General features: G+C 41.1%; 1 protein-coding gene across 9 annotated transcripts in view; it reads right to left on the reverse strand.

Moving 5' to 3' along the window:
* The window catches only part of fat3a (FAT atypical cadherin 3a), a 184378-nt gene that overhangs the window by 44468 nt on the left and 117047 nt on the right, over positions 1 to 22863 (reverse strand). For 6 of the 9 annotated variants that reach the window (XM_069534009.1, XM_069534013.1, XM_069534010.1 and 3 more), the window contains exons 4-12: positions 21573 to 21634; positions 20610 to 20924; positions 20256 to 20466; positions 17897 to 17965; positions 14453 to 14592; positions 8139 to 8414; positions 7609 to 7819; positions 4788 to 7516; positions 3317 to 4688 (exon numbers count right to left, since the gene is read on the reverse strand). In XM_069534009.1, coding sequence (XP_069390110.1) covers positions 3317 to 4688; positions 4788 to 7516; positions 7609 to 7819; positions 8139 to 8414; positions 14453 to 14592; positions 17897 to 17965; positions 20256 to 20466; positions 20610 to 20924; positions 21573 to 21634 — 5385 coding nt within the window. The remainder of the gene's footprint in view (positions 1 to 3316; positions 4689 to 4787; positions 7517 to 7608; positions 7820 to 8138; positions 8415 to 14452; positions 14593 to 17896; positions 17966 to 20255; positions 20467 to 20609; positions 20925 to 21572; positions 21635 to 22863) is intronic. The other 3 variants (XM_069534014.1, XM_069534012.1, XM_069534011.1) reach the window with 1 other exon arrangement.

The raw sequence follows: 22863 nt of genomic DNA on the forward strand, positions 1-22863 counted from the left end.
CTGTTAGGTACTGGGATGAGACTGACTAACCCTCATGTTCCCCTGACCTATATCCAACTGAGCACGTATGGGACATTATGTTTCGATGTATTCAACACCAAGTACCGCCACAGACTATGCAGGAGCTCAGTGATGCCCTGATCCAGAAACATGCACACCAGTAGCCCGCTGGAGGCCATTTTGTAGGGCTCTGGCAGTGCTCCTCCTGTTCTATCTCGCTCAAAGGAACAGATACCAGTCCTGCTGCTGGGTTGTAAGTTCTTCAAGAGCGCTGTCCAGCTCTCCTCATGAAACAGCTGGTCTCCTGGTATATCCTCCATGCTCTTAAGACTGTGCTGGGAGACACAGCAAACCTTCTTGCATCCGCACATATGGATGTATCATCCTGGAGGAGCTGTGCAACCTGATAGGGCTGCAGGTACAGCCTCATGCTACCAGTAGTGACAAGAACACTATCAGAAAACATAACTAGAGAAGATTCAGTCAGGAAGAATAAGGAGAGAGCAGCTGTCTATGGCCAGCACATGCAAAGCTGTTCCCCTTTTGGGGGTTGTCTTGCTTTTGCCTCTCCATCGAACCTGTTCATTTGCACCAAAGCAGGTGAAATTGATTCACAATCACTTGTGATTCCTAAATGGACAGATTGATATCCCTGAATTTTACTTACTTGGTGTTATATTGTGACAATTAAGTGTTCCCTTAATATTTCTGAGCAGTGGGTATTTGAAAATTATATTTAACATTTACCTCTAACACTTACATTTACACCAAATATTATTTTATGATTCTACTTTACTGCAGAACATTTGCTCTTGGAATATGCATTGAATAATTTGAAATAAATTTCTGTTTTAGAAAAAGTAACAGTTGAAAATTGAGGTACATTTTTTTACATTTGGCAATGCTACATATTTAAAAACTGAGCATGATTAAAAACACTCCACTTTTGGAAATTATACCCCATAGTTTCTTGGACCACTGCATTAATGAGAGTTACAAAAAAAAACACAAGACAGAAGACAAAGGTGTAACCATTGTGGGGAAGTCAATGTTGCAGCAGAATGGGAAAAAGTTGGACCATAATATTGTGTATTCATGAGAGAGCTGCGAGACTGGCTGAACTGAACTGTCGATCAAAGAAGCAAAGTCCTCCAGCCCTCCATCTTGAGGCAGCCCTGTCCATCAGAGTGAAGGCTGGAGGAAGAAACAGCCAGTAGCATAAACAGCACATGACAATAAATCACTACAATGTAAATAATGGGACAAACACACAAACACACAGCTGTGTCTCCATGACTTCAGAGGACATTACAGTTGCAAAGTATAATTAATGGAAATATAATGTTGTCGTAATGTAGGATTAGGATATAGACCTAAACTGGCAAATAATGAGTATTTCTTGAATTTTATTTCCACTGTAAGTAGAAGTTTTTGACATCACACAAAGCATGTATGTAAAACATGTACTAAGCCTACTGACATGAACAGACATTATTTATTTATGTTCAATGTTTTTGTGTGGATGCATGCTCCATAATTTTTTCACATTTTGAAAACTCTATTGCAATTGTCTAGCATTACTATTAGGGTGGCAATGTGGACATTGATGGAATTGAATCTAACATTCAAACTGTTGTCAGGACGTCACTGTTTTTTAAAAGACATACTGTAGCATTAGATAATGGTTGTGTCTCTGAGTCAAGATATTTTATAGCAGTACCCATTCTAACAGTTTGGAATGGGCTGTTTGCTTGGCCTTTGGTAATTTTGATGGCAGCTTTATTTCTTAAACTGTAAAACTGACCTGCAATAATTGAGCCTTGGCAAGTAAAGACCAGCTGTGGGAGTCAGGCCAAAGAACCTTGTAGCCGCACAACAAAGAGCTGTTCATCCGTTAATTCAAAGTTCAGTGAACCTCGACTCAGTACTCAGAACCTCAAACTGGAGAAACATTTGTCATCGCTGTTAAGACCATGTCCATTGTAAACACGCGCTTGTCATGATTTACCAACCGACTACAGACCGTCTGTTTATTCAGATTTTATTGGTATTGAATCTTGTGTCAAAATTAAACCAAACTTGACAGTGCACTTTCTTAGGCCCTTAAAAATACACATGCCAACTATTTTCTAGATACGCAAACCACATACAGACAGACAGACAAAAATACAGATACAGATAGATACTGGCGACCAGTATCGGTCTGCAACAATCAATTGTGGTCATAAACTGCCGTTCACTCCAGTTGTTTAGCTTATACTCATTAAATATACGATTGGGGGAAGAATTTCCTTTTTTTCTACCCTCAGTGTATCTCCTGTTGGCACTTTAGTCTTCTGCAACAGTCTCTTGGGGTGTCCTAACTTCATCATTATCTTCTGCTGCATTAATAAGCAGACAGCAATTCAGCAAAGTAAGTACTTCACTTTCATTAATACAGTTTCAGCATTCACCTGGCTTTCCTCTCCTCTATTATTAATTTTGCTCTGTTAAAACTAATATCCCTGCACCTTTGCCTATAACAACTCAAACTGTTTTTCTTCTTCACTTGATTTCCATACAACGATTTAACAACTTCTTTGGCACCTTGAGATGTGTAACTGTGTAAATGTTATAGGCTGTTGAATACTTATCTGCCATGACATATTATCTAATTTCAATACCTGTTTCTCACTCTGACTTGGAAAACTGGAATGCATGCACAATTTTTTTGAAAACAACCATTGAAAATCAATGTGTTTTGTACTGTATTGTAGCTTTAATTTAGTGTACAGTTTTTCTCCTAAATGACTATTACATTATGTAAGCTGATGCAAAACAGTAACCAGTCAGGTGATAACTGTATCTTGGGTAAAATCTGGCACCAAGACAGAACTAGACACACACAATGGTTCTCCGTAATCAATGTTTGCACGCACAAGGATGAAAATACACAGCCCAGGATTTAGTATTTTTTCTGCTCAATTTATGTCAAACACTCAAATTCAGTGACATTGCAGAAAATTGTATTCCTTCTATGAAGTGAAGTGGAAACTAAAGTTTTGCAGTTCAGGGTAGAGGATGTTCATGTACAGTATCTGACTGTCATGTAGAACACAAGGGATCCTGTCAAAGATTGTCTTATTGTTGTTTTGATGTTGTTTTTCTATAACCTCAACCAATTGATTTAGTTGCTATGGCAACCATAGTAACCATAACCATGATAGTTTGTTTACCTGTCACAAAAACCTTCGGCTTTACTATATCAAAGTTGCCATCCTGATAGGCCAGATAAGGAAAACAGGAACTAAACATTGACATTTACAATGGTACTTACCAGTGATGTGGTAGCTGACTTGCCGGTTAAGAGCAGAGCTGTCATCATCTCTAGTGTTCAGCACAGCTACCACCTCTCCTGGTGGGTCACTCTCCAAAACTGAGCCAAAGTAGTGCTGCTCCAGAAACCTGGGTGGGTTGTCATTGATGTCTGCCACTGCTACTGTCACAGTAGTAGTACTGGAAAGAGACAAAGTTTCCCCAAGGTCTGAGGCCACAACTGTGAATGTGTAGGATGGATTGATCTCATGGTCCAGGTCTTTGCATGTTGAGATCCAGCCTGTGTTGCTGTCAATACTAAAAGTGTCAACCAGTGTATCTGAATCTCCTTCTGACTGGATTAATTCCCCAAGACTGTATGTTACCTGGCCATTGGCCCCTGAGTCTGGGTCTACTGTTTGCACTTGAATGATTTTGGTTCCAACTGACATTCCCTCCATAACTGTGGCCTCATATGAGTTAGCTTCAAAGGCTGGTTTGTTGTCATTTAGATCAAATACTTTGATTTCAACATCAACGGAAGTCACAGAATCCAGCTTAGCCTGTTGTACAGTGGTAGTGATTTTGAAGTGGTATCCTTTGATTACCTCATAGTCCAAAGGCTTATCGAGCTTGATCACACCAGTGTCCTTATCCACCACGAATACTCCATCTTGGTTGTTTTCTCCAGTCTCTCCATTAACCAGGGCAAAAGTAGCAGAGAGCAAAGCATATCCGGGAGGAGTATTGAGTTGCACCATCCCTATGGTTGAACTTATTGGAGTATCCTCTGGCACGCCAAATGAATATTGATGTTGGCTAAAGTAAGGAATTAAAGAATCTGGAGAAAGAACATGGATGTAGACAGACACTAAAGAGTGTCTGACTGGATTTCCACCATCCACAGCTTTCACAAAAAAAGATAATACAGAGTTCCTCAAGTGACTGAAGCTGCCTTTAGTCACCATCCAACCATTGTCTGGGTCTATTTCCAAAATGTCTACCACTGGGACATGTGCCTCACTGTAAAGTGAGTATGTAACTTTGGCGTTAGAGCCATCATCAGGGTCATAGGCCTGAATCTGTGTCACCAAAAATCCTGTAGCCACATCAGATTTGACTGAAGCTCTGTACTCAGTGGCATGGAAGTGAGGTGCATTATCATTATCATCCAAAAGAGTGACTTGTACTGTACAATAGGAGTCACGTCCACCAGAGTCCCGGGCTGCCAATGTCAAAATTATGTTCTTATTGGCTGGGTCCTCACGATCAAGCTTTTCTGCAGTGGTGATCTGCCCATTTGCATCAATGCTGAACTGGTCCTTTCCCACATCATTAATGAAGGAATAAGTGAAGTGACCAAACACTCCGGGATCTGCATCTGTTGCTTTAACCTGGAATTAAAGTAATTAAGAGTAATTTATCATTTCAGTTCTCCTGAAACAAAAACATAAGAATGAAAAAAAACTAAAATGAATTCCAACAGCACTTACCTGTATAACTTTGGTTCCTATTGCAGCATTCTCTCTTAACTCAGCCTCATACACATTTTGTCCAAACACTGGACTGTACAGGTTGGCTCCCAACATCTTAATATGAACCTGTGCAGTGCTTGTGAATACCCTATCAGACACTGAAACATTGAGGCTGTATGCAGGTTCCATTCTTTGCTTCCGGTGACTAGACAACGTGAGGATTCCTGTCTTTTTGTCCATCACAAAATTCATTCTTTCATTTCCTGATAAAATGCTGTAATCCAGTTTTTCCCAATCTGAGCTGTCAGCGTCTGAGGCCTGGACACAGGCTACAAAATGGCCCTTCGGTGCTAACTCATTCACATATGCCTCATAGAGTAGCTGATTGAAAAGTGGAGGATTATCATTCATGTCATTCACTATAACTGTGACAAATACTTCACTACTTAGTGGTGGAAAGCCATTATCAGTGGCCCTGACAATGAAATCATACTTCTGGAGGAGTTCATGATCTAGCATACGTGCTGTGAGAATTAATCCACTGCTACTATCAATGTGAAAGTAATCTGTGCTGTTATGTGCATCTGAGAAGATCTGGTAGCGGACAACATTGTTCTTCTGTGAGTCTTTATCAGTGGCAATAACTTGAAGGGCTGGGGTTCCAATCATGGCTGTTTCAGGCAAAACTACCCTGTACGACATTTTCTGGAAGATAGGCGGATTATCATTAACATCCTGGACACTCACATCAACATCGACTTCAGCACGGGCACCAGTTAGATAGTCTGTGGCTCTGATGGTCAGGTGGTAAGATGCTGCTGATTCATAGTCCAAACAGTGGATGACACTTATGATGCCAGTGTCAAAACCAATGTCGAACTGAAGAGATGGGTCTCCATCAACAATAGTGTAGATGATGTTTTGACCTTCAGGACTAGTGGCATTGATGCCCATGATAGGTGTGTGCACAGCTACATCCTCATTAACGGAAACAGAATAAAATGATCTGTCAAAGACGGGCATTGCCTTGTTGACAACAGTGATGGGGAACTCTATGGTAGATGAGAGAGGTGGATAACCACCATCTCTGGCATATATCACCATCTGGTATTCCACAATAGACAGGTCAGATTCAAAGGCTCTCTTAAGGCTGAGACCACCTGTCTGTCGGTTGATCTCAAAGTGACCATGGTCATCCTGAAGATAGTAAGATATCTCTCCATTAATTCCTTTGTCACCGTCTACTGCCATGACCCTGAAAACAGGTGATCCTGCCTTAGCTTCAACCTGAACAGCTGCATAATAAGGAAGTCCAACAAACACAGGAGTATTATCATTTATGTCCTCAACTTGGACTCTAACCATAACTCTAGCCACATGCAGATGGTCATATTCCCTTCTTGCCTCAACAATCAGTTCATAAAACTCTTGCTCTTCACGGTCAAAGGGTATTCCTGTAGTTTGGATCACACCAGAAGTTGGACGAATTCTAAAGCGTGTACCAGCATTCAATAAGGTGTACTTCAAAGGTTCATTTAGACGGTTTCCCACAGCATTAACCACAGCTACTTGGGTGATATTTGACACATTCTCTTGAATAAATGAAGAGTAAAGACTATGGGTGAAGCTGAGGCCAGAATCCAGAGCTTCTTGGACAAGAATGGTCACCATAGACATGCTGGAGAATTTATCATCTGAAACTTTGACACTGAAGCGAAAATGTTCTTTAGTGAAGTTATTGTTTTTGACAATGATGACTCCACTAGAAGGTTTGATGGCAAAGTACTCCAGTACTTCATCAGTCAGAGAGTAGGTAAGCTCTGTGAGAACATCTTTATCAGGGTCAACAGCTGAAACCTGCAAAGCTTCTACTCCCACATAGGTGGGAAGTAGCAGGACTGTTTCATAGGCATTCTGGGTGAAACGAGGTGGTGAATCATTTGTGTCAATCACTTGTATTATGACTTCAGTTGGACTGTCTGCTGTCAACTGTGGCCTACCGTTGTCCCTCACATGAACATGGAAGTGAAAATTGGAAAATGTCTCGTGGTCTAGATTAGCAATGGTTCTAATGGAGCCAGTCCCTGAGTCTACTGTGAAGAACATTTTTGCTGTATCCTCAACAATCTGGAAGACTAACAAAGCATTTTGGTTGCGGTCAGCATCGGTGGCCTTGATTACTAGAGGTGAGTCATCTGAGTCCCAGACCACACTGTTGACTGGTGCTGCCTCGCTGATGCTACCATGATAATGGAGCAGCTGGAACACTGGCGGGTTGTCATTTTCATCCACGACCTGAATCAACAGAGTAGCATTGGAAGCCATGCCAGCCATGTTGGTAGCCCGGACTATCAGAGTATACGATGCTGTAGTCTCAAAGTCTAGAGGTCTTCGGGTAGTAATCACTCCACTGTATTGATTAATCTGAAAAACACGGTCTTTGTTACCTTGCTTGATGTCATAGGTTAGGGTGGACTGGCTTACAGCACTGACTGTGGTAACAGAGGTCCCAATCACTGCTGTCTCTGTGATTTCAGCTTGGTACTCAGGCTGAGGGAACTTTGGGCCAGCATTGTCAGAGAGGGTGACAGCAATACGCACAATAGTTGTGGTGGACAGGGGAGGGGAGCCATTGTCAGTGACTCTGACAGTGAGAACATAATGGCCTATGCTGGACAAATCCAGGTCATGTGCAACAGTGATGATACCCAAAACTGACTCAATATTGAATGCATTTCCAGTGTTCCCTGTGGGAAAATAAATAACAGAGATTAGTTACCTAAAGAACACCTGCAACTTATAAGAACAGGTAGGCTATTTAGTTGTCAGAGGTGCCCACCTGCTTCAATGGAGTAGTGTAGCTCTGCGTTCTCTCCTTTGTCTTTGTCAAGAGCAGTGACCTGGACCACACCTGATCCCACTGCCGCTGACTCATAGACTTGGCCTTCATATAAAGCACTAGTAAAGATGGGTACATGGTCATTTATATCTTCCACCTCTATAAGCACACGAGCCAGGTTCTTTCTGTAGGGGAACTCTTGGTCCTTTACCTGTGGAACACAAAATACAACAATAAAAAAGCAATCCTTCATGGTCATCAGTATAATAAGATGATCATTCAATTGCAAAATCTAAAAGTGACATAATGAGTTATAACAGAGAAAGACAAAATGAATGACCTCAGTACAACACTGTAACTCTATTGGGACGACAATATAGGCAAGACTGGACCCTTTCAATGTAAACTGAGGCAGTGAAAGAGTCACAGCTGTTGGCTCAAGATCCTAAATATCATATTTAAGTCATTGGCAGACACTGACTTAAATTTAAAACAATTAGTGGTGCATACTGGACCAAAGCAAGTCTTACAACGACAGTGAGGATGTGCTGGGCACAGGCCTCATGATCCAGCCTCTGAGCAGTGTAGATGGTGCCCACTGTAGGGTGGATGCGGAACAGACGCAAGCTGTTGGGGTCGATAGAGCTCTGTAGTGAGTAGGTCAGCCGGTGATGCTCATCACGGTCAGATGCCAAAACCTGGACCACCTCAGAGTCTGGTGGTGTATCTTCAGAAATATTCACGTCATAGGTTGATTGGGAGAAGATGGGAGCATTGTCATTGTTGTCCATGACAATGATGTGAACCTAGAATATGAGGGGCATTGATAAAGAAAGGAGAACAGAAGAATGAATGAAGACATGATACACTAAGTGTAACTACAGAACAATGATGTAGCAGAAGACAACAGGATTGAGCTTCTTTCTTTGATTTCTGCTTTTGTTTAATCACTGCTGTCACAAAAGCCCAGTTTGACCAACTCCTGGCTTTATCTGCACCCTTGAGGGCTCAGGCATTTCATCACTACAGTCACTAATTTTTCCACTTTGAAAACTGGTCTATACACTCATTAATACAAAGGACATTTTCGTGCTTTTATGTTCAACTTTACTGTTCATATCACTGTAATTGGCAAACTTTTGTGTTACTGGAATTGTGTCACAGACTGTAAGTTAAAAAAATTAACAAGACTGAATGCATGTCTTAGGGCCCATTGCAGTGAAGTCATGCAGGGTTTTGGACGTGGTGTTCTTCATGACTCATGGAAAGTTCCTGAGTCACAGATGACTGGTGAAGAATCCCAGCATTAGTCAGGACACAGGAGGAAAGACAGAGATAGACAGGTAGTGAGGCAGGAAATCAGAAAATGTAAGTGTAGATTTAATTCAGATAAATTCAATTTTATTTGTATAGCGTCATATCTTAATAAACATTATAAAGGCACTTTACATAGAAGTTCAAGTTTAACATTTTAGAGAAACCCAACAGTTCCCTTTTAATGTTGCAATATTCAGTAGACTGTGGCACTGTGATGCTACACAGAGAAAATAGAAAACATGAAATCTGATCAGTGACTGACTTTAGCAGAATACCAGCTTAATGATAAAAAACTCTTTGGTATCAGGGCAAGTATGGCAGGATGTCAACCCTGGTTCAAATAAGATGCCAGGGCAGGAAGCCAGGGGCATCAGGATACAAGCTGCTGCTATGGTGAGGAGCTAAGCATGTGGAAAAGAGGTCAGGATTTTGTGCAGTCTTGCTGGTAATAGAAATTGTACCCCCAGGAAGAAGATGAGGCTGATGGGCAGACCGCTGTAAGCAGGATAGACAGGGATGACATATAGAGAGAATTTCCAACATAAAATGTACAGCGTGGTTTTTTATTTTAGCTCAGCATTCGGATTTTGTTTTGTTTTGATGGTGATAAGACCTTACAACATGGTTTCTCTATGTCTCTCTGAAATTGGTCAAGTCTCTCTGTCACTGACCTGGATCATGCATGATTATAAAATCAAGCAGCTTTTGGAAATGTCTTTCACTCTCACCGTCTCTCTCTCTCTCTCAGGGTCTATCTCCTTCCTCTTATACTAAATGTCTCTCTGAAATTGGATTTCATGTGAACCTGGATAATATGTGTCTCTCTGTGCGGAGCGGCATCCAAAAGGCACCCATTCAAAATGTCTCGGCAGGAGAGATTTTCTCGTTGTATTTTTGTCCTCTTTTATAAAGAGTGTTTTCAGTTCAAGTTTAAACTGTGTTTTTGTTACGTTTTGAATTCACGTTTTAAGTTTGCTCTATGTCCTCTCTGTGTCCCTCGCTTGTGTCCCACTCTGCTCCTTTCTGTGTATCACTCTCTGCATCCCTCTCTGGGTCCCTCTCTTGTGTTCGCCTCTTTGTCCCTTGCTGTGTTCTTCTCTGTGTTCCTCTCGTGTTCCTTTCTGTGTTCCTCTGTGCTCCACCCTGTGTTCATCTCTGTGTTCCTCTTTATGTTCCACCCTGTGTTCCTCTTGTGTTCCCTTCTGCGTTCCTCTGTGTTCCATACTGTGTTTCTCCTGTGTTCATTGCTGTGTTCATCGCTGTGTTCCCCTCTGTTTCAAATGCTTCTCCTGTGTTCATCTCTGTGTTCCTCTCTATGTTCCTCCCTGTGCTTCACCGTGTGTTCATCTCTGTGTTTCTCTTTCTATGTTTCACCCTGTGTTCCTCTCGTGTTCCCTTCTGCGTGTTTCTCCTGTGTGCCTTGCTGTGTTCATCTCTGTGTTAATCTCTGTGTTCCTCTCTATGTTCCACCCTGTGTTCATCTCTGTGTTCCTCTCTATGTTCCACCCTGTGCTTCACCCCATGTTCTTCTCAGTATTCCTCTGTTTCCTGTTTTATTTTGTAGTCCCTGCTCCTGATGTGTTTTCCCTACTAGACTTCCTGCCCTCGTCAGGCTCACCTGTTTGTCCTGTGCCACCTGTCTCCAGTTACTCATCAGTTCAGTGTGTATTTAGGTCTTTGTGTTCCCCCATGTCTTTGTTGGTTTGTCGTCATTTACCCTAGTCATGTTCATGTGTCTTGACAACTCTTGCCACATTCTCCGTAAGTTTTTCATGTCTTTCCCTGTGCTACTCCACTGTTTTGCTTGAGTGTAACTTTTGATTTATTGAAGATTCCTTTTGTTCTGCGTTTTGTCCTACCCTCTCCCTTTTCCTTCGTCCTGGTAAAAAGTAAATCTTGCATGTCTCAAAAGTTTTGGGTATTAGAATTTTAGTATCTGGGAGAAGTGGGAGTCCTACACCCAGGCCAGTTCACCCATAACATAGCAAGTCAGACTATCTCTTTGTGTGTAACAAAGGGGTCAGTTCAACCTTAAAACGGTACTACTACCTCTATCAATTTTCAAGTGAACAACCACATATAACATGATTAATGTGTTTGAGGAGATCTGAATTCCTTTCAGTTCATTGAAAATCAACACTAAATTTGCGAGGCAGGAAGGAATGCTTTGCCCTTTAGACACAGCTCCAAAGCACATTTTATGACCTGATTCATAGGACCTCTTGCTGAGGACAGCAGGGCAGACAGTGGATGCATATGTAGTTTTGCTTACACTACACTGTATTTCTGCAGCACATATAGTCCCTGTGGCCCTAAATTGGAGGCTGCTCACAGCATCTGCCAAGATGTCTGGGCAAACGCCATGGCCAGAAGATGAAATTTATGACATCTAGATTATCTCTGTACATGGAGGTGGAAAGTCCAATGCTAGTTTATCCCCTGCATTTCCTTGAATACAAGTACATTATGTACAAAACTAAATGTCAGGACTCTATTGTATGAAGACTTGCATCTTCCGGTCTGTCAACAACAATCAAAGCCCTGTTAGAACAAATGAATGGATTTAGAAAGTGAAACGCTGGAGTACTTTACTTTGAAACAGGTTCGGGGTTCGAAATATGTTCGTGTCATAGACAGATAAACATTGTGGTTCACAGAAGATTAAAGAGAAAAAATTATCTTTAACCTGCATTTTAATGTTTATCTGATGAATTTATGTCACAAATGTTTGCAGCACTTTCTGTAAGATTTTCAAAATAAAAGCACTCCAGTGTTTCTGTTGAACAAATCCATTCATTGTTTAAAAAGGGTGTTTGATTGTAAAATATTTGCAGGTGCTGAAGACTTTATACTTTATAGTGCCAGTATTTATTTGAGTACACAATATATATTATACAAGGAAATAGTCATATTTATGGCCATATTCAAGGCAAAGCCTGTGTAAAAACATTGTGCTGCAGTAGCAGATTCTCTGCAGAACATATTGAACTGAAGCTAAAAAAAATATTCAGCCATTAACAGAACCTACAAAACCAATAGATATGACCCTCCTAACATATCAGTGCGGTAGATCTCAGCTTACGCTTAGAATTAAAAAGTGAACTTGGGCTTGAAAGGTTGGTGACCACTGCTTAAGTGTGCGAGGAAACCTACAGAAATACAGCTCCAAGTTCTTAGAGAAGATAAAATATCAAGGCTTATTCAAACCCAGGACCTTCTAACTGTGAGGTGACAGCCACTGTGCCGATGTGGTACATTGTTGTACTGACTCCTATCCTGAAGGGAAAGTGAGACAGGAGTTGGGTACTGCCAGGCAGTAAGTCTAATTTTAAACTCTGCTGCAGCAGCCAGCCTTCTGTTGTTCAAGTGCAGCGACTTTCTCTGGCAGCATGACACCATGCTGACGCCCCATCTGGAAGTCCCAATTTACAGCTGTGTGTCTCCAGACCTTAGCATGCGTGTGTTAATAGTGAGTATGAAAAAACACATTTGACATTTAACAGGCTTTATATGGTGGGATTTAGTCAACACTTAAACAGGACTGGAATGTGCAAGTGTAGCTATTATTAGTGAATAATGTTTTTAACAAGAATGTTTTGCTTGACATATTTTTGTAGTCAAACCCTTATATTAACATACTGCAACTACTACTGTTACTGCTCCTACTACTAGTAGTACTAGCTGTACTACTGACAGCATGTGCTAGACAGGAGAGTGGGATCCATCTTGACAGAGAGATGAGTGAGGATGTGATGAATCCATGTTATAAGGGATAATATTCCAAATGTGACTGGATATAGACTGCATGAATGACCCTGTCATTGTCCCTGTTCAGTATATTTTATTTTAGAAAACAGTCTATCCTTTAAAATGGCATGAGATAGTGTGTGTGTGTGTGTGTGTGTGTGTGTGTGTGTGTGTGTGTGTGTGTGTGTGTGTGTGTGTGTGTGTGTGTGTGTGTGTGTGTGTGTGTGTGTGTGTGTGTGTGTGTGTGTGTGTGTGTGTGTGTGTGTGTGTGTTTGAGAGAGGGAGAGAAAGAGCCAGACGAGACAGAAGCTGTTTTCAGACATGCACTGTACTCCATATCCAGAGGTGCTGTATGTCAGAAGAAAAATGTCCAAGTCAGTTGCTGCGGGCTATCTCCAGAGTTTTTCATGCCAGCCCCCTTCATAAAATGTCCGAATGAGCCCATGTAAGAAGACAGCAGGAACATTTTCGAAGGATTCAACACAAGCAACTGGGCGCGTTAGTTCTGGGACGCACAATTACATTTAAAAATATCTCAGAACAAAAGAGAGGTGCTATACACCCTCAAAGACACAGATGTCAAATTGGAAAGACAATGAGATTTGAGATTGTCTGTGTCATTGAGGTTTAAACAAAAATATGTGATCTCCACAGCAGAATTTATACATCATGTCCTGCCTCCTGCATTTTTAGCCACCCCTTGTTTGAAAGGCAATCCCCGGACAAAGTCCAGACTCAATTGTGCAGACATTAGCCGGATTTCATGTCTGAAAAAGAGTGTTCGTCAGTGGGATAATCTGATGTCAGATGGTACTGATGATGATAAGGAGGAGGAGGAGGATGATGATACTACTCCCAGCTGGTTTTAGTAAAAAATCACTTGCTCAAACACATCCTTACCTTTGAAGACATGCATGATTTGTAAAGACAGTAATTCTTCCTCAAATCAAACCTCTAAGTGGTCTCATCCCTGAAGATGAACCTTTACTGATAATTTTTTTGTAATTAACTTTTCCATGCTCATATCTTTCTACATCATCTGTTCAGGGAGTCCCCCCTGTATCTAATGTGATCCAGTCATTATGCTTCCCCTTATTCATTTTTGAATAAATGGGACTAGATCAGACCATAAATTGGAATGGCTAAACTGAGTCAAAAAAACATAAATATCAAAAATATGATGTGGCAGCACAGTTACAACATACACTGTAATTACTCTTATATTTCTGACATTCTCCATTACACATGGCATCTATTGCACCACTGTCCGTCCGGGGGGAAGGGATCCCTCACATGTGGCTCTCTCTGAGGTTTCTACGTTCTTTTTCCCCTGTTAAAACGTTTTTTTGGGAGTTTTTCCTTACTCTTGATGAGGGTTAAGGGCAGAGGAAGTCACAGCTTGTAAAGCCCTGTGAGACAAATTGTGTTTTGTGAATATGGGCTAGACAAATAAAATTTGATTCATTAATTGATATAGGCTGTGGGTCTCAACTGGCTTTTTTGTGTGGAGTTTGCATGTTCTCCTCTTCTCTGGGTGGGTGGTTTTCTTTACGCACTTCTGTTTCTTTCCACAGAGCAATGGTTAATTTACAAATCTAAATTGTCAATAGGTGTGAATGTGTAGAATGATTGGTTTTCTGTCCCTGAGTGGCAGTCCTATGACTGACTGGTAAACTGTGTAGTATGTACCCCACCTCTCCCCCAAGGCGTGTACAGTTGTGGGGTACAAGTATATACACACCAAACAATGAACGGCTGGTAAGTAGCGGTAATGTGGTACCTGTGTGTATGCAATGTTGGTGCCATCTGTGGCTTGCACTGTCAGGTTGAAGAAGGAGCGCTGCTCAGCATCCAGAGGCTTGGCGATGACAATAGTGCCCACAGACTTCTCTACGTCAAATACACTGTCACTGTTCCCACCTGCTCCACAAAAGGAAGGTAAAACAAGAGGAGGGGGAGGCAAATTGTCACCATAGTGTCAATCATATAGATGCACTCAACACACAACAGTTATGATGAATATGTTAATACATTTTCACACCAGACCGTTTTTTATGGACCAATTGTTTACAGTCATGTCCTGAAACACCCAGATATTTTGTAAGTATGCCATATACAGGTGGCTCCCTGTGAATCCCCCCCACCCCCCACCCCCACCAGTCATGTTGTTCTCTATATCTCTTTCTCTCTCTTCTCTCTCATATTCTGCAGGCATCTCTGAATCCAGACCTGCAGAATAAAATATGATGGTTACACACATACAGACAGAGACACTCCTGCAAACCAACACTGAAAAGACCATGGAAACAGTGAAGCACAGGCCATGCAAGCACACTAACAACGCAACATTTTTATGTGTGTGTTCCATTTACTGTCTGCACTGCATACATGCTGATTTGATTAGAAGCATATAGAAATCATAGGTTCAAGACCTCTAGCTGTATAATTTACTATAGAATTGATGATGTCATTGGGCCACATGGGCGGCTGTGGCTCAGGTTGTCCTATTACAGGTAGGTCGGCGGTTCGATCCTAGTCCTGCCCTTTCCCGAAGTGTCCTTGGGCAAGATACTGAACGCCAAATTGCCCCCTTCTCATAGAGAAAGTGCTGCACATAGATGCACAGTATGTGTGTGTGTGTGTGAATGGGTGAATGTAAAAAATGTACAGTTGATTTGAGTGGTCATCAGGAATAGAAAAGTGCTATTTAAATAAATACAGACCATTTAAAATGTGTGTGTGTTTGTGTGTGTAGCAGACTCAAACTGCTGAGAGAATGTTTGTTGTTGATGACGTCACAGGCTGAAGCAGGAGTAATAGAAGAAAAACACCTTCATCCTCTATCCACTCTGATATGATGTTTATTTTTTGATTTATGACATATATTAATATGATTTAGCCTAATAGAATCAAGCAACAGGCAACCCAGCTCCTGTTGAAGAAAATTAATGAACTAAATGCAAACAGCTGGGACTGTTTAATAACAAACATAACCTTCTTTAAATTAAATACTGAATACTAAAATGAGCTAGGTGCAAACAGTTCTTCACATTTTTGAATGGAAATAATGCAATTTTCTTAAAGCTGCTGTGGTACAGTTTAAACATTTAACCCGTTGAAACTCCCTCACTATATTTGTCAACATTGGGTGTACCCAGGTCTTTCATCTTTTTTCAGATATCATTGCTTAATGTTGATTCCATCTTTCTTTAATGCTGTGCGTTTTTTTTCTTATAATAATTTATTTGCTTAATCTCCCTCAAACTTAATGTGAATAGTCAGGCATTTCTAATTTCATCTATGAATTATTATATTTGGTGAAGTTTAGCTGATGTGCAAAAGCCTGCTGAGGCTGGAAAAAGCCTCTGGTCTGCTGATGCCAAATTACAGAGAAAGAAAACCCACAAAGTAGGGGAGACAAAAAAAAACTGCTCTTTTTTCAAATTGTTTTCTACATCTGTCTCACTAAAGAACACACTGATGCCTCACCTAACATTGCAGTAGAACATTAGTAACAGGAAGCAGAGAGACAAAGAAAAGTTTTTTTTGCACATGTGAAAAAACTGTCATCTGAATCTAAATTCAATCTCTCATTCTATATTTCTTTCTTTGGTCTTTTGAGGGCAATTTGGGATTGAGTATCTTTCCCAAGGAAACTTTGGAATGCAGACTGGTGGTGCCAGGCATCAAACCACTGACCTTCTGGTTTGTGGATGACTCTGACCTACAGCCATATAAGAATGGTTTGACCCACAGCCACAACTGTTAAAATGTCCAAATATACAATTTGAATTAACCCTGTGTTCCATGGTTATATAAAGACTTAATAATGTGCACATACAATTTGTGTTGAGGTCTATGTGGGTATATACACTGTATATTTTAGTTGCAGCATGTGGGTGTGTATAGATTATGTTGACCAGACTGAGGCTGTGTGATTCAGTCAGATGTACCCTCTCTGTAAATGTGTGTGTGTGTCTGTCTAGCTCAGTCTGCTGGGTGGGGCACAAGCAGCTTCAGCTATAAATGGATCACTGGTGTGTGTTTAGAGGATGTGGTGTGAGCATGCATATGGTCTGTGTGTATTCTGCAATGTAGCGTGTGGGTGAGGGGTTTAGAAATTACTCTTTTCTATTATACAGCGGCTCCAGCTTCTCTACTCATCCTTTTACAATGTTTTTTGTTTCTAAGGTAGACTGCTGAGCCCCTCTCTCCACCACCTCCGAAAGACACACCTCACAATTCACCCTCTGTAGTTGTATCCAGCTTTACACATTTTTTAAGTTGGTATGCATTAAAATGAATGGATAGCTCAGCATTATGCACTGCTGACAACAAATCACACGAGTTTAGGGTTACATGCCAGCCTTTCTTTGCTTCTTCAACATACAAGATACAAGTCCAAAACTCCTCATACAGTTTCATTGCTTGTTTTCTCTTTTGCTTGTCTCTTTCCCTGCTCTCCCATGTCTCACTTGCCTTTTTATATTCACACTGTTTACATTTTGTGAGGGACTTAATTGACAAGCTGGATGCTTAATGCTGTCTGCTGGCTTTGAAGGAATGATTTGGGCACTGGGGGCTTGGGGTATGGTGTTTTTGCTGGACATAGGGTGATACAAGTTATGTTATGCTTATTCAGTCCCAAACTAGTTGCCCAACAGTCGAATAGATCCATTAGAGTAGCTAATGGGTCAATGAGTAGTGGAACATTTCTGTGCATGTGTGAACCTGCCTTAATATTGTGCTGCATGAAGGAATGCATAAATTCCATTAGGAATGTGCAAACAGCAGGTCATTAGATAGGCTGTCACCCAGGTAACCTTGGGTTTGTTCACATGGGAGTAGATTAAAAGGTTGTGAAACCTTTTTACTAAAGCTTCATCTCGTCAGTTAACCTCAGCGGCAATGTAGTCCATTAAAGTGAAACACACTCACTCACACACACTCACACACACACACACACACACACACACACACACACACACACACACACACATATGGGATAACCACACAGACTGACATCTGCTCAGGTTGAGCATTTGTGGGATCTGATCCACCCATCCAACCAACTGATCATAGGAATATATCAGCAGCATGGATAATCAGCAAAGGGTTGGAAGATGAGCACCAACAGAAGAGATAAGGGAAAAGAAAATAAGGGGAAAAAAGGCAGTGGAAAAAAGATAGCAAAGAGGAATAGTGGAAGTTGAAAGCGAGATACCTTCTGAGGAACAGTTCCTGCCACAAGCGCTCTGCAGAATATAGAACATCTCACGGAAAGACCTGGGACCTTCCAGGCAAGAAGCATTGAGGAGAGAGAGGAGAAAGAAGGTGAGACAGGAGGGACTGACAGGCTCGAGAAGGACATCAGGAAGATGACATGATGTGCAAGGAAATGAGGTTTACAGACTGACAAGACAAGACAGGTAGAGACACAGCTGCCTCTGATGAGTGCAGTCTACCGAGTGTCACTTTATTGAACACTAGTGATTTTGCCAGAGGGAAATTGTTAGTGGTCTTGGTTTTGTGATGCTACACTGGGTCATGGGTTTTCACACTGATACTGATATTTGTTTCTAACAGATAACCTTTTTGCACTTTAACATAAAAAAATAATTTTCATTATTTAGGGCCATTATTTCAACTGTTGTGGTAAAGCTTTTTTTGTAAAGCCTTCGCACACACACACACATACACATACACCCACACATATATATACACAACCCCAACTCAGAAAAAGTTGGGACTGTATGGAAAATACAAATAAAAAAATTACAGCAGTGATTTCTAAATTTAATTTGAATTGTATTTCATTGCAGACAGTATGAACATAATATATTTTATGTTTTGTCTGCTCAGCTTCATTTTATTTGTAAATATACATAAATGTCTGCCATCCAGGCAATTAAGGGCTAGTAATTAAATAGAATGAGTCTAGATGGTCTGTAAGGCCCTTAAATCAAGCACAGCGCGACAATGGCGAGTATGTTTCTCTCGTTCTGCCAATGAAAGAAATTGATGTTTAAATAACCCCAGTATTTTTGAATTTCCGCCGGATTAGCCTGCTGATGATACACACACACACAGGTAACTTACATTTCTGTAAAAGCAGCATTACTGCCGAAAAGTACTTAGAGATTTTGGAGCAGCACATGCTGCCTTCAAGACGACATCTTTTCCAGAGACATCTATGCATAATTCAACAAGACAATGCATGACCACATTCTGCACACATTACAAAGGCATGGCTGCGGAAGAAGAGGGTGTGGGTGCTGGACTGGCCTGCGTGCGATCCTGACTTGGCCACAAAAGATAATGTGTGGCACACATCAAAACGCAGAAATCAAATAATGTGCTTTTGTATTGTTTTCACTGTAATACAGTTCACAAAGATCATTGATAAATCACTGTTCTCAGTTTTTGAAATGTAACATGCCGCTCCAACTTCTTCTGATTTGGGGTTGTATATATACTCTTATACTGCAGTAATGCTAAATTGTTTAAAGATCTAAAGTTTAATGATGGTGACAATAATGATCATGATGATGATTCTCTCGTTAATAGACATTAATGTATAGTTGAAGAAAATATTTAATGTTTGAGATTGAGAGAGGCTGTTAACACAGAGAAATAGGAGAGTGTGAACAGACAGAGAGAGAAATGGGCCCAGACACAAAGAGAAAGATAGAGGAGACGGGCGATGCTATAGTTAGCCAAAAGCACAAGCCAAGAAGGTATCTCCAGCTGGATACACAATGACTGTCACTGCTCAGTGACAATAAAAGGAAAGATGGATGGTGCATTGTTGGAACCTTGTTGCTGTTTTCCATCTAGTTTGGCCTGACCTGGGGCCCACAGTGCTTACATCTCAGCAAGGGGACTATCAAGTGTATATGTTGTGCTTTATGGCATTGAAATCTAATCTAATAGAAATTAGAATCAAATATACACATTATTAGAATTATCCTTTTTACCAGAACCACTATACATAATGCATGAAAATTAGACTTAGTTCGCTGGGCATATCATAATCTGGTTAAGCCTTTCAAGTGGGCAAAAGTGAATTTGGACGGATCAAAGGGATTTAAGTCTACCATGTTGATTTCCTCTTTACAGGGGAACACACTAGCTTTACAGACTGACAGTGTTCTTCATGTAGAGCAAGTCTGTGGCTTCTCTGAGCAGAGATATAAGAAACTAAATAAATTAATCCTATTAACAAGAATAAAACTAAATCTCCTAAAGTGAAAAAAGCAGTCTCAGGATAACAAACACAAATAAACTTTTATGTATCTTGTATTTTAGTTCTCTATGAAAACGAACAGTTCTAATTGCTTCATCTCCCACACAATATACAGACCTGTCAGCTGGACAAGCAGTTGCCATGGTGAGTGGGATGGGCAGAGCACAACAGATCATGCCGCGGGGCCACAATACGTGAGCTGCACCTCATATACATAAACAAACACCAACACTGTCAGCCCCACTCACACCATGCACCGAGCCTGGGCACACAATTGCTCACAGTACACAAAGACCTGCACTCGCTGACAGACATCATCCTCACAGGTGCATTTTACCTGTGATGTCAAACCATAAGTGGGCAGAGCTCCGCTGCAGAGACACCACGCCCACGATCTCAGCCACCTTATCATTTTCCATGACTGTGAAGTTGTAGAATTGCTCATCAAAGAGCAGTGGGAGAGTTGAGGGAGGAGGTCGACGGACCCACTCAATGTGCAGGCGAGCTGTAGAGGACTTCTGAGGACGCCCATTGTCTGTTGCTTTGATCTGAAGCAAAACCGCATAGAAGTTAGTCCAATGTCACAAATTTTTTTGGGTAATATTGTCATAATATGTGGTCATAATATATTCAACTAAAATCTCCTAAAACAGGCTAGCAGACATGCTTCATTAATGATTAGTTTGCGCACAGTTAGGATGTCGTAGCTCCCCGCAGTGAAAGCCTTGCGTGAAGATACCACTGCTGTCTTGGGGTCGATGAAGAACTTCCCATCCTCATTGCCATCCACAATACTGTAGGAAAGGTCGCTGTTTGGCCCCTCGTCACGGTCGTAGGCAAACACCCGATAGATGGGCTCACCCTTTTTCTTCCGCTCTCTCTCTGGAAGTTTGATCTGGTAGACCTTCTCTGGAAACGTGGGCTTGTTGTCATTTTCATCCAGGACCTGAACCATCACCCACACTATAGTTTGTTTGGGACTAGGACCCCCATCTGACACCATCACCTGAACGGGTGGAACAGAGTGAGAGACTCAATACAAATTCAATGATCAGTTCAGACTTGGCATTTCAATCTGATCACTGAGACGCGATTCAGAGGTAGTTCTTTTAGCTGTGTGAAGACAAATGTGGGCCATATATGAAGGATCTGCTACTGGTATTTTTTACATGTCTCAGTGCACAGACGTTGATTTGTTTGTGGTAACCTCCACGATTTCAAATCTGATCACCACATAATATTTTTGTTTTTCAAATGAGATCGGCTTTGACTCAGGAGATACAGTGGGTCATTTACCTACCAGAAGGTCTGTGGTTCGATCCCAGTCTCCCCTCATTCTGCGAGCTTGTCCAAGATTCTGAATACCAAATTGCCCCTGACAGCTATATGTGATTGATGTGTGAAAGTGCTTCACATAGAGGCAGTGTATGAATATGTATGTGAATGGGTGAATGGAACCACTCTACTGTAAAGCACTTTGTGTGGTGAACTCAGACTGGCTAAAAACAACATAATTTGGTCTTCGTGAAAATAAATGACATACATGTTTATTAAGTTATTTTAGTTTCTGCATGTTGGTGCCTGAATGTGTCTCCTCAAGTTCTGTGAACTGGATATGTGTGGTGAGTATTCTCACACACACAAACACACAAACCTCCAAAACATGCTCTGTTTGTTGTTCACGGTCCAGTTTCCTTGAGGTTGTGGTGATAAGACCTGAGACAGAAAACAGCAGAGAAAACTATTAGAAAATAGACAACACACACATTAACACACTCCACACATGCATGCACACACACAAAGACACTGCTGTGCCACTAAGCTAAATAAGCAGAGTGACATGGTAATTATATGTGGATGTCAGAGATGATGACTGACATACTCTAATTACATGCAGAGGGGAGTAACTGTAACAAAGGAGATGACAAAGCCAACTGCTACTAGTATTATGGAGTGGCCAAAGGAAGTGTCCAAGAAAAGTTTCTGATGCTTCAAATAAATAAGAAACTCTGTGGTTAAAATTACTGTCTAAAAAAGAAAGTAATCATTGGCCAGATATGCAATAAATACTGTAGGTTAGAAGTAACTGTCGTCAGTGTCAGTCAAAGGGGGATACAAAAGTTTCATACCCCTCACCTTCCAAATGGAAAAATGTTTTCAAAGGATATATTTTTAGTAATTTGTAATCTTATTCCACTCAACAGGACATTTAAAGACTGTTGGTACATTAAAAAAAAAACTCAGAGTCTGGGAACATATTAATATCATTAGCGTGCCTTATACTCATAACGCATGTTCACAAGTATTCAGTCAGTTTGGTCATGGTTGGTTGGTTGTCATAATCATTAGTTATCCAATCATGTCATTATGGATTAATGTAGAGCCCTAATTTCTGACTTTGGTAGAATCATCCCTGATGATTTTTGGTGATGATTTTAAAGCTGTTAAAAGAGAGATTGAGACATAAAACTGGTGGGAAACTAAGAAGGGAAATTGAGCATCGCATTATGTGGTCAAGGAAGTGGCTCCAACAGTACCAGGGGGGTAATCAACACAGCTGATAGATGTTGGCTTCCCTGAATATAAAGGCAGCAGAAGAGCTGCCACTCTGAAACCTGAGTGGTTTGTGTCTGGCTTTGTTGGGAGACCCCCAGTTGCAACATCCCTTGCCACACATTAGTTCAGGCAGCTAACGAAATCAAGCTCAACCATTATAACATTATGTCAGCTGACAGCAGCAGATTTCTGTGCACTTACTGTCTTATAAGCTCTTCACCTATTTGTAACAATGCCATAATGCCAACTGCGTGCGACTAGTTGGCGTGCTAGGTGGCAGCCTGTTACAGCAGCTCCCGACTTTTGTTACTTTTGTCAATTTGTTCAATTTGAGCGTTGTTTACTCATGCGACCAGCTGATTGTGCTGAGTAAACCTGTGATGCTGCCC

Source organism: Paralichthys olivaceus, chromosome 11 (genome assembly GCF_024713975.1).
Source record: "Paralichthys olivaceus isolate ysfri-2021 chromosome 11, ASM2471397v2, whole genome shotgun sequence".
Taxonomy (NCBI): domain Eukaryota; kingdom Metazoa; phylum Chordata; class Actinopteri; order Pleuronectiformes; family Paralichthyidae; genus Paralichthys; species Paralichthys olivaceus.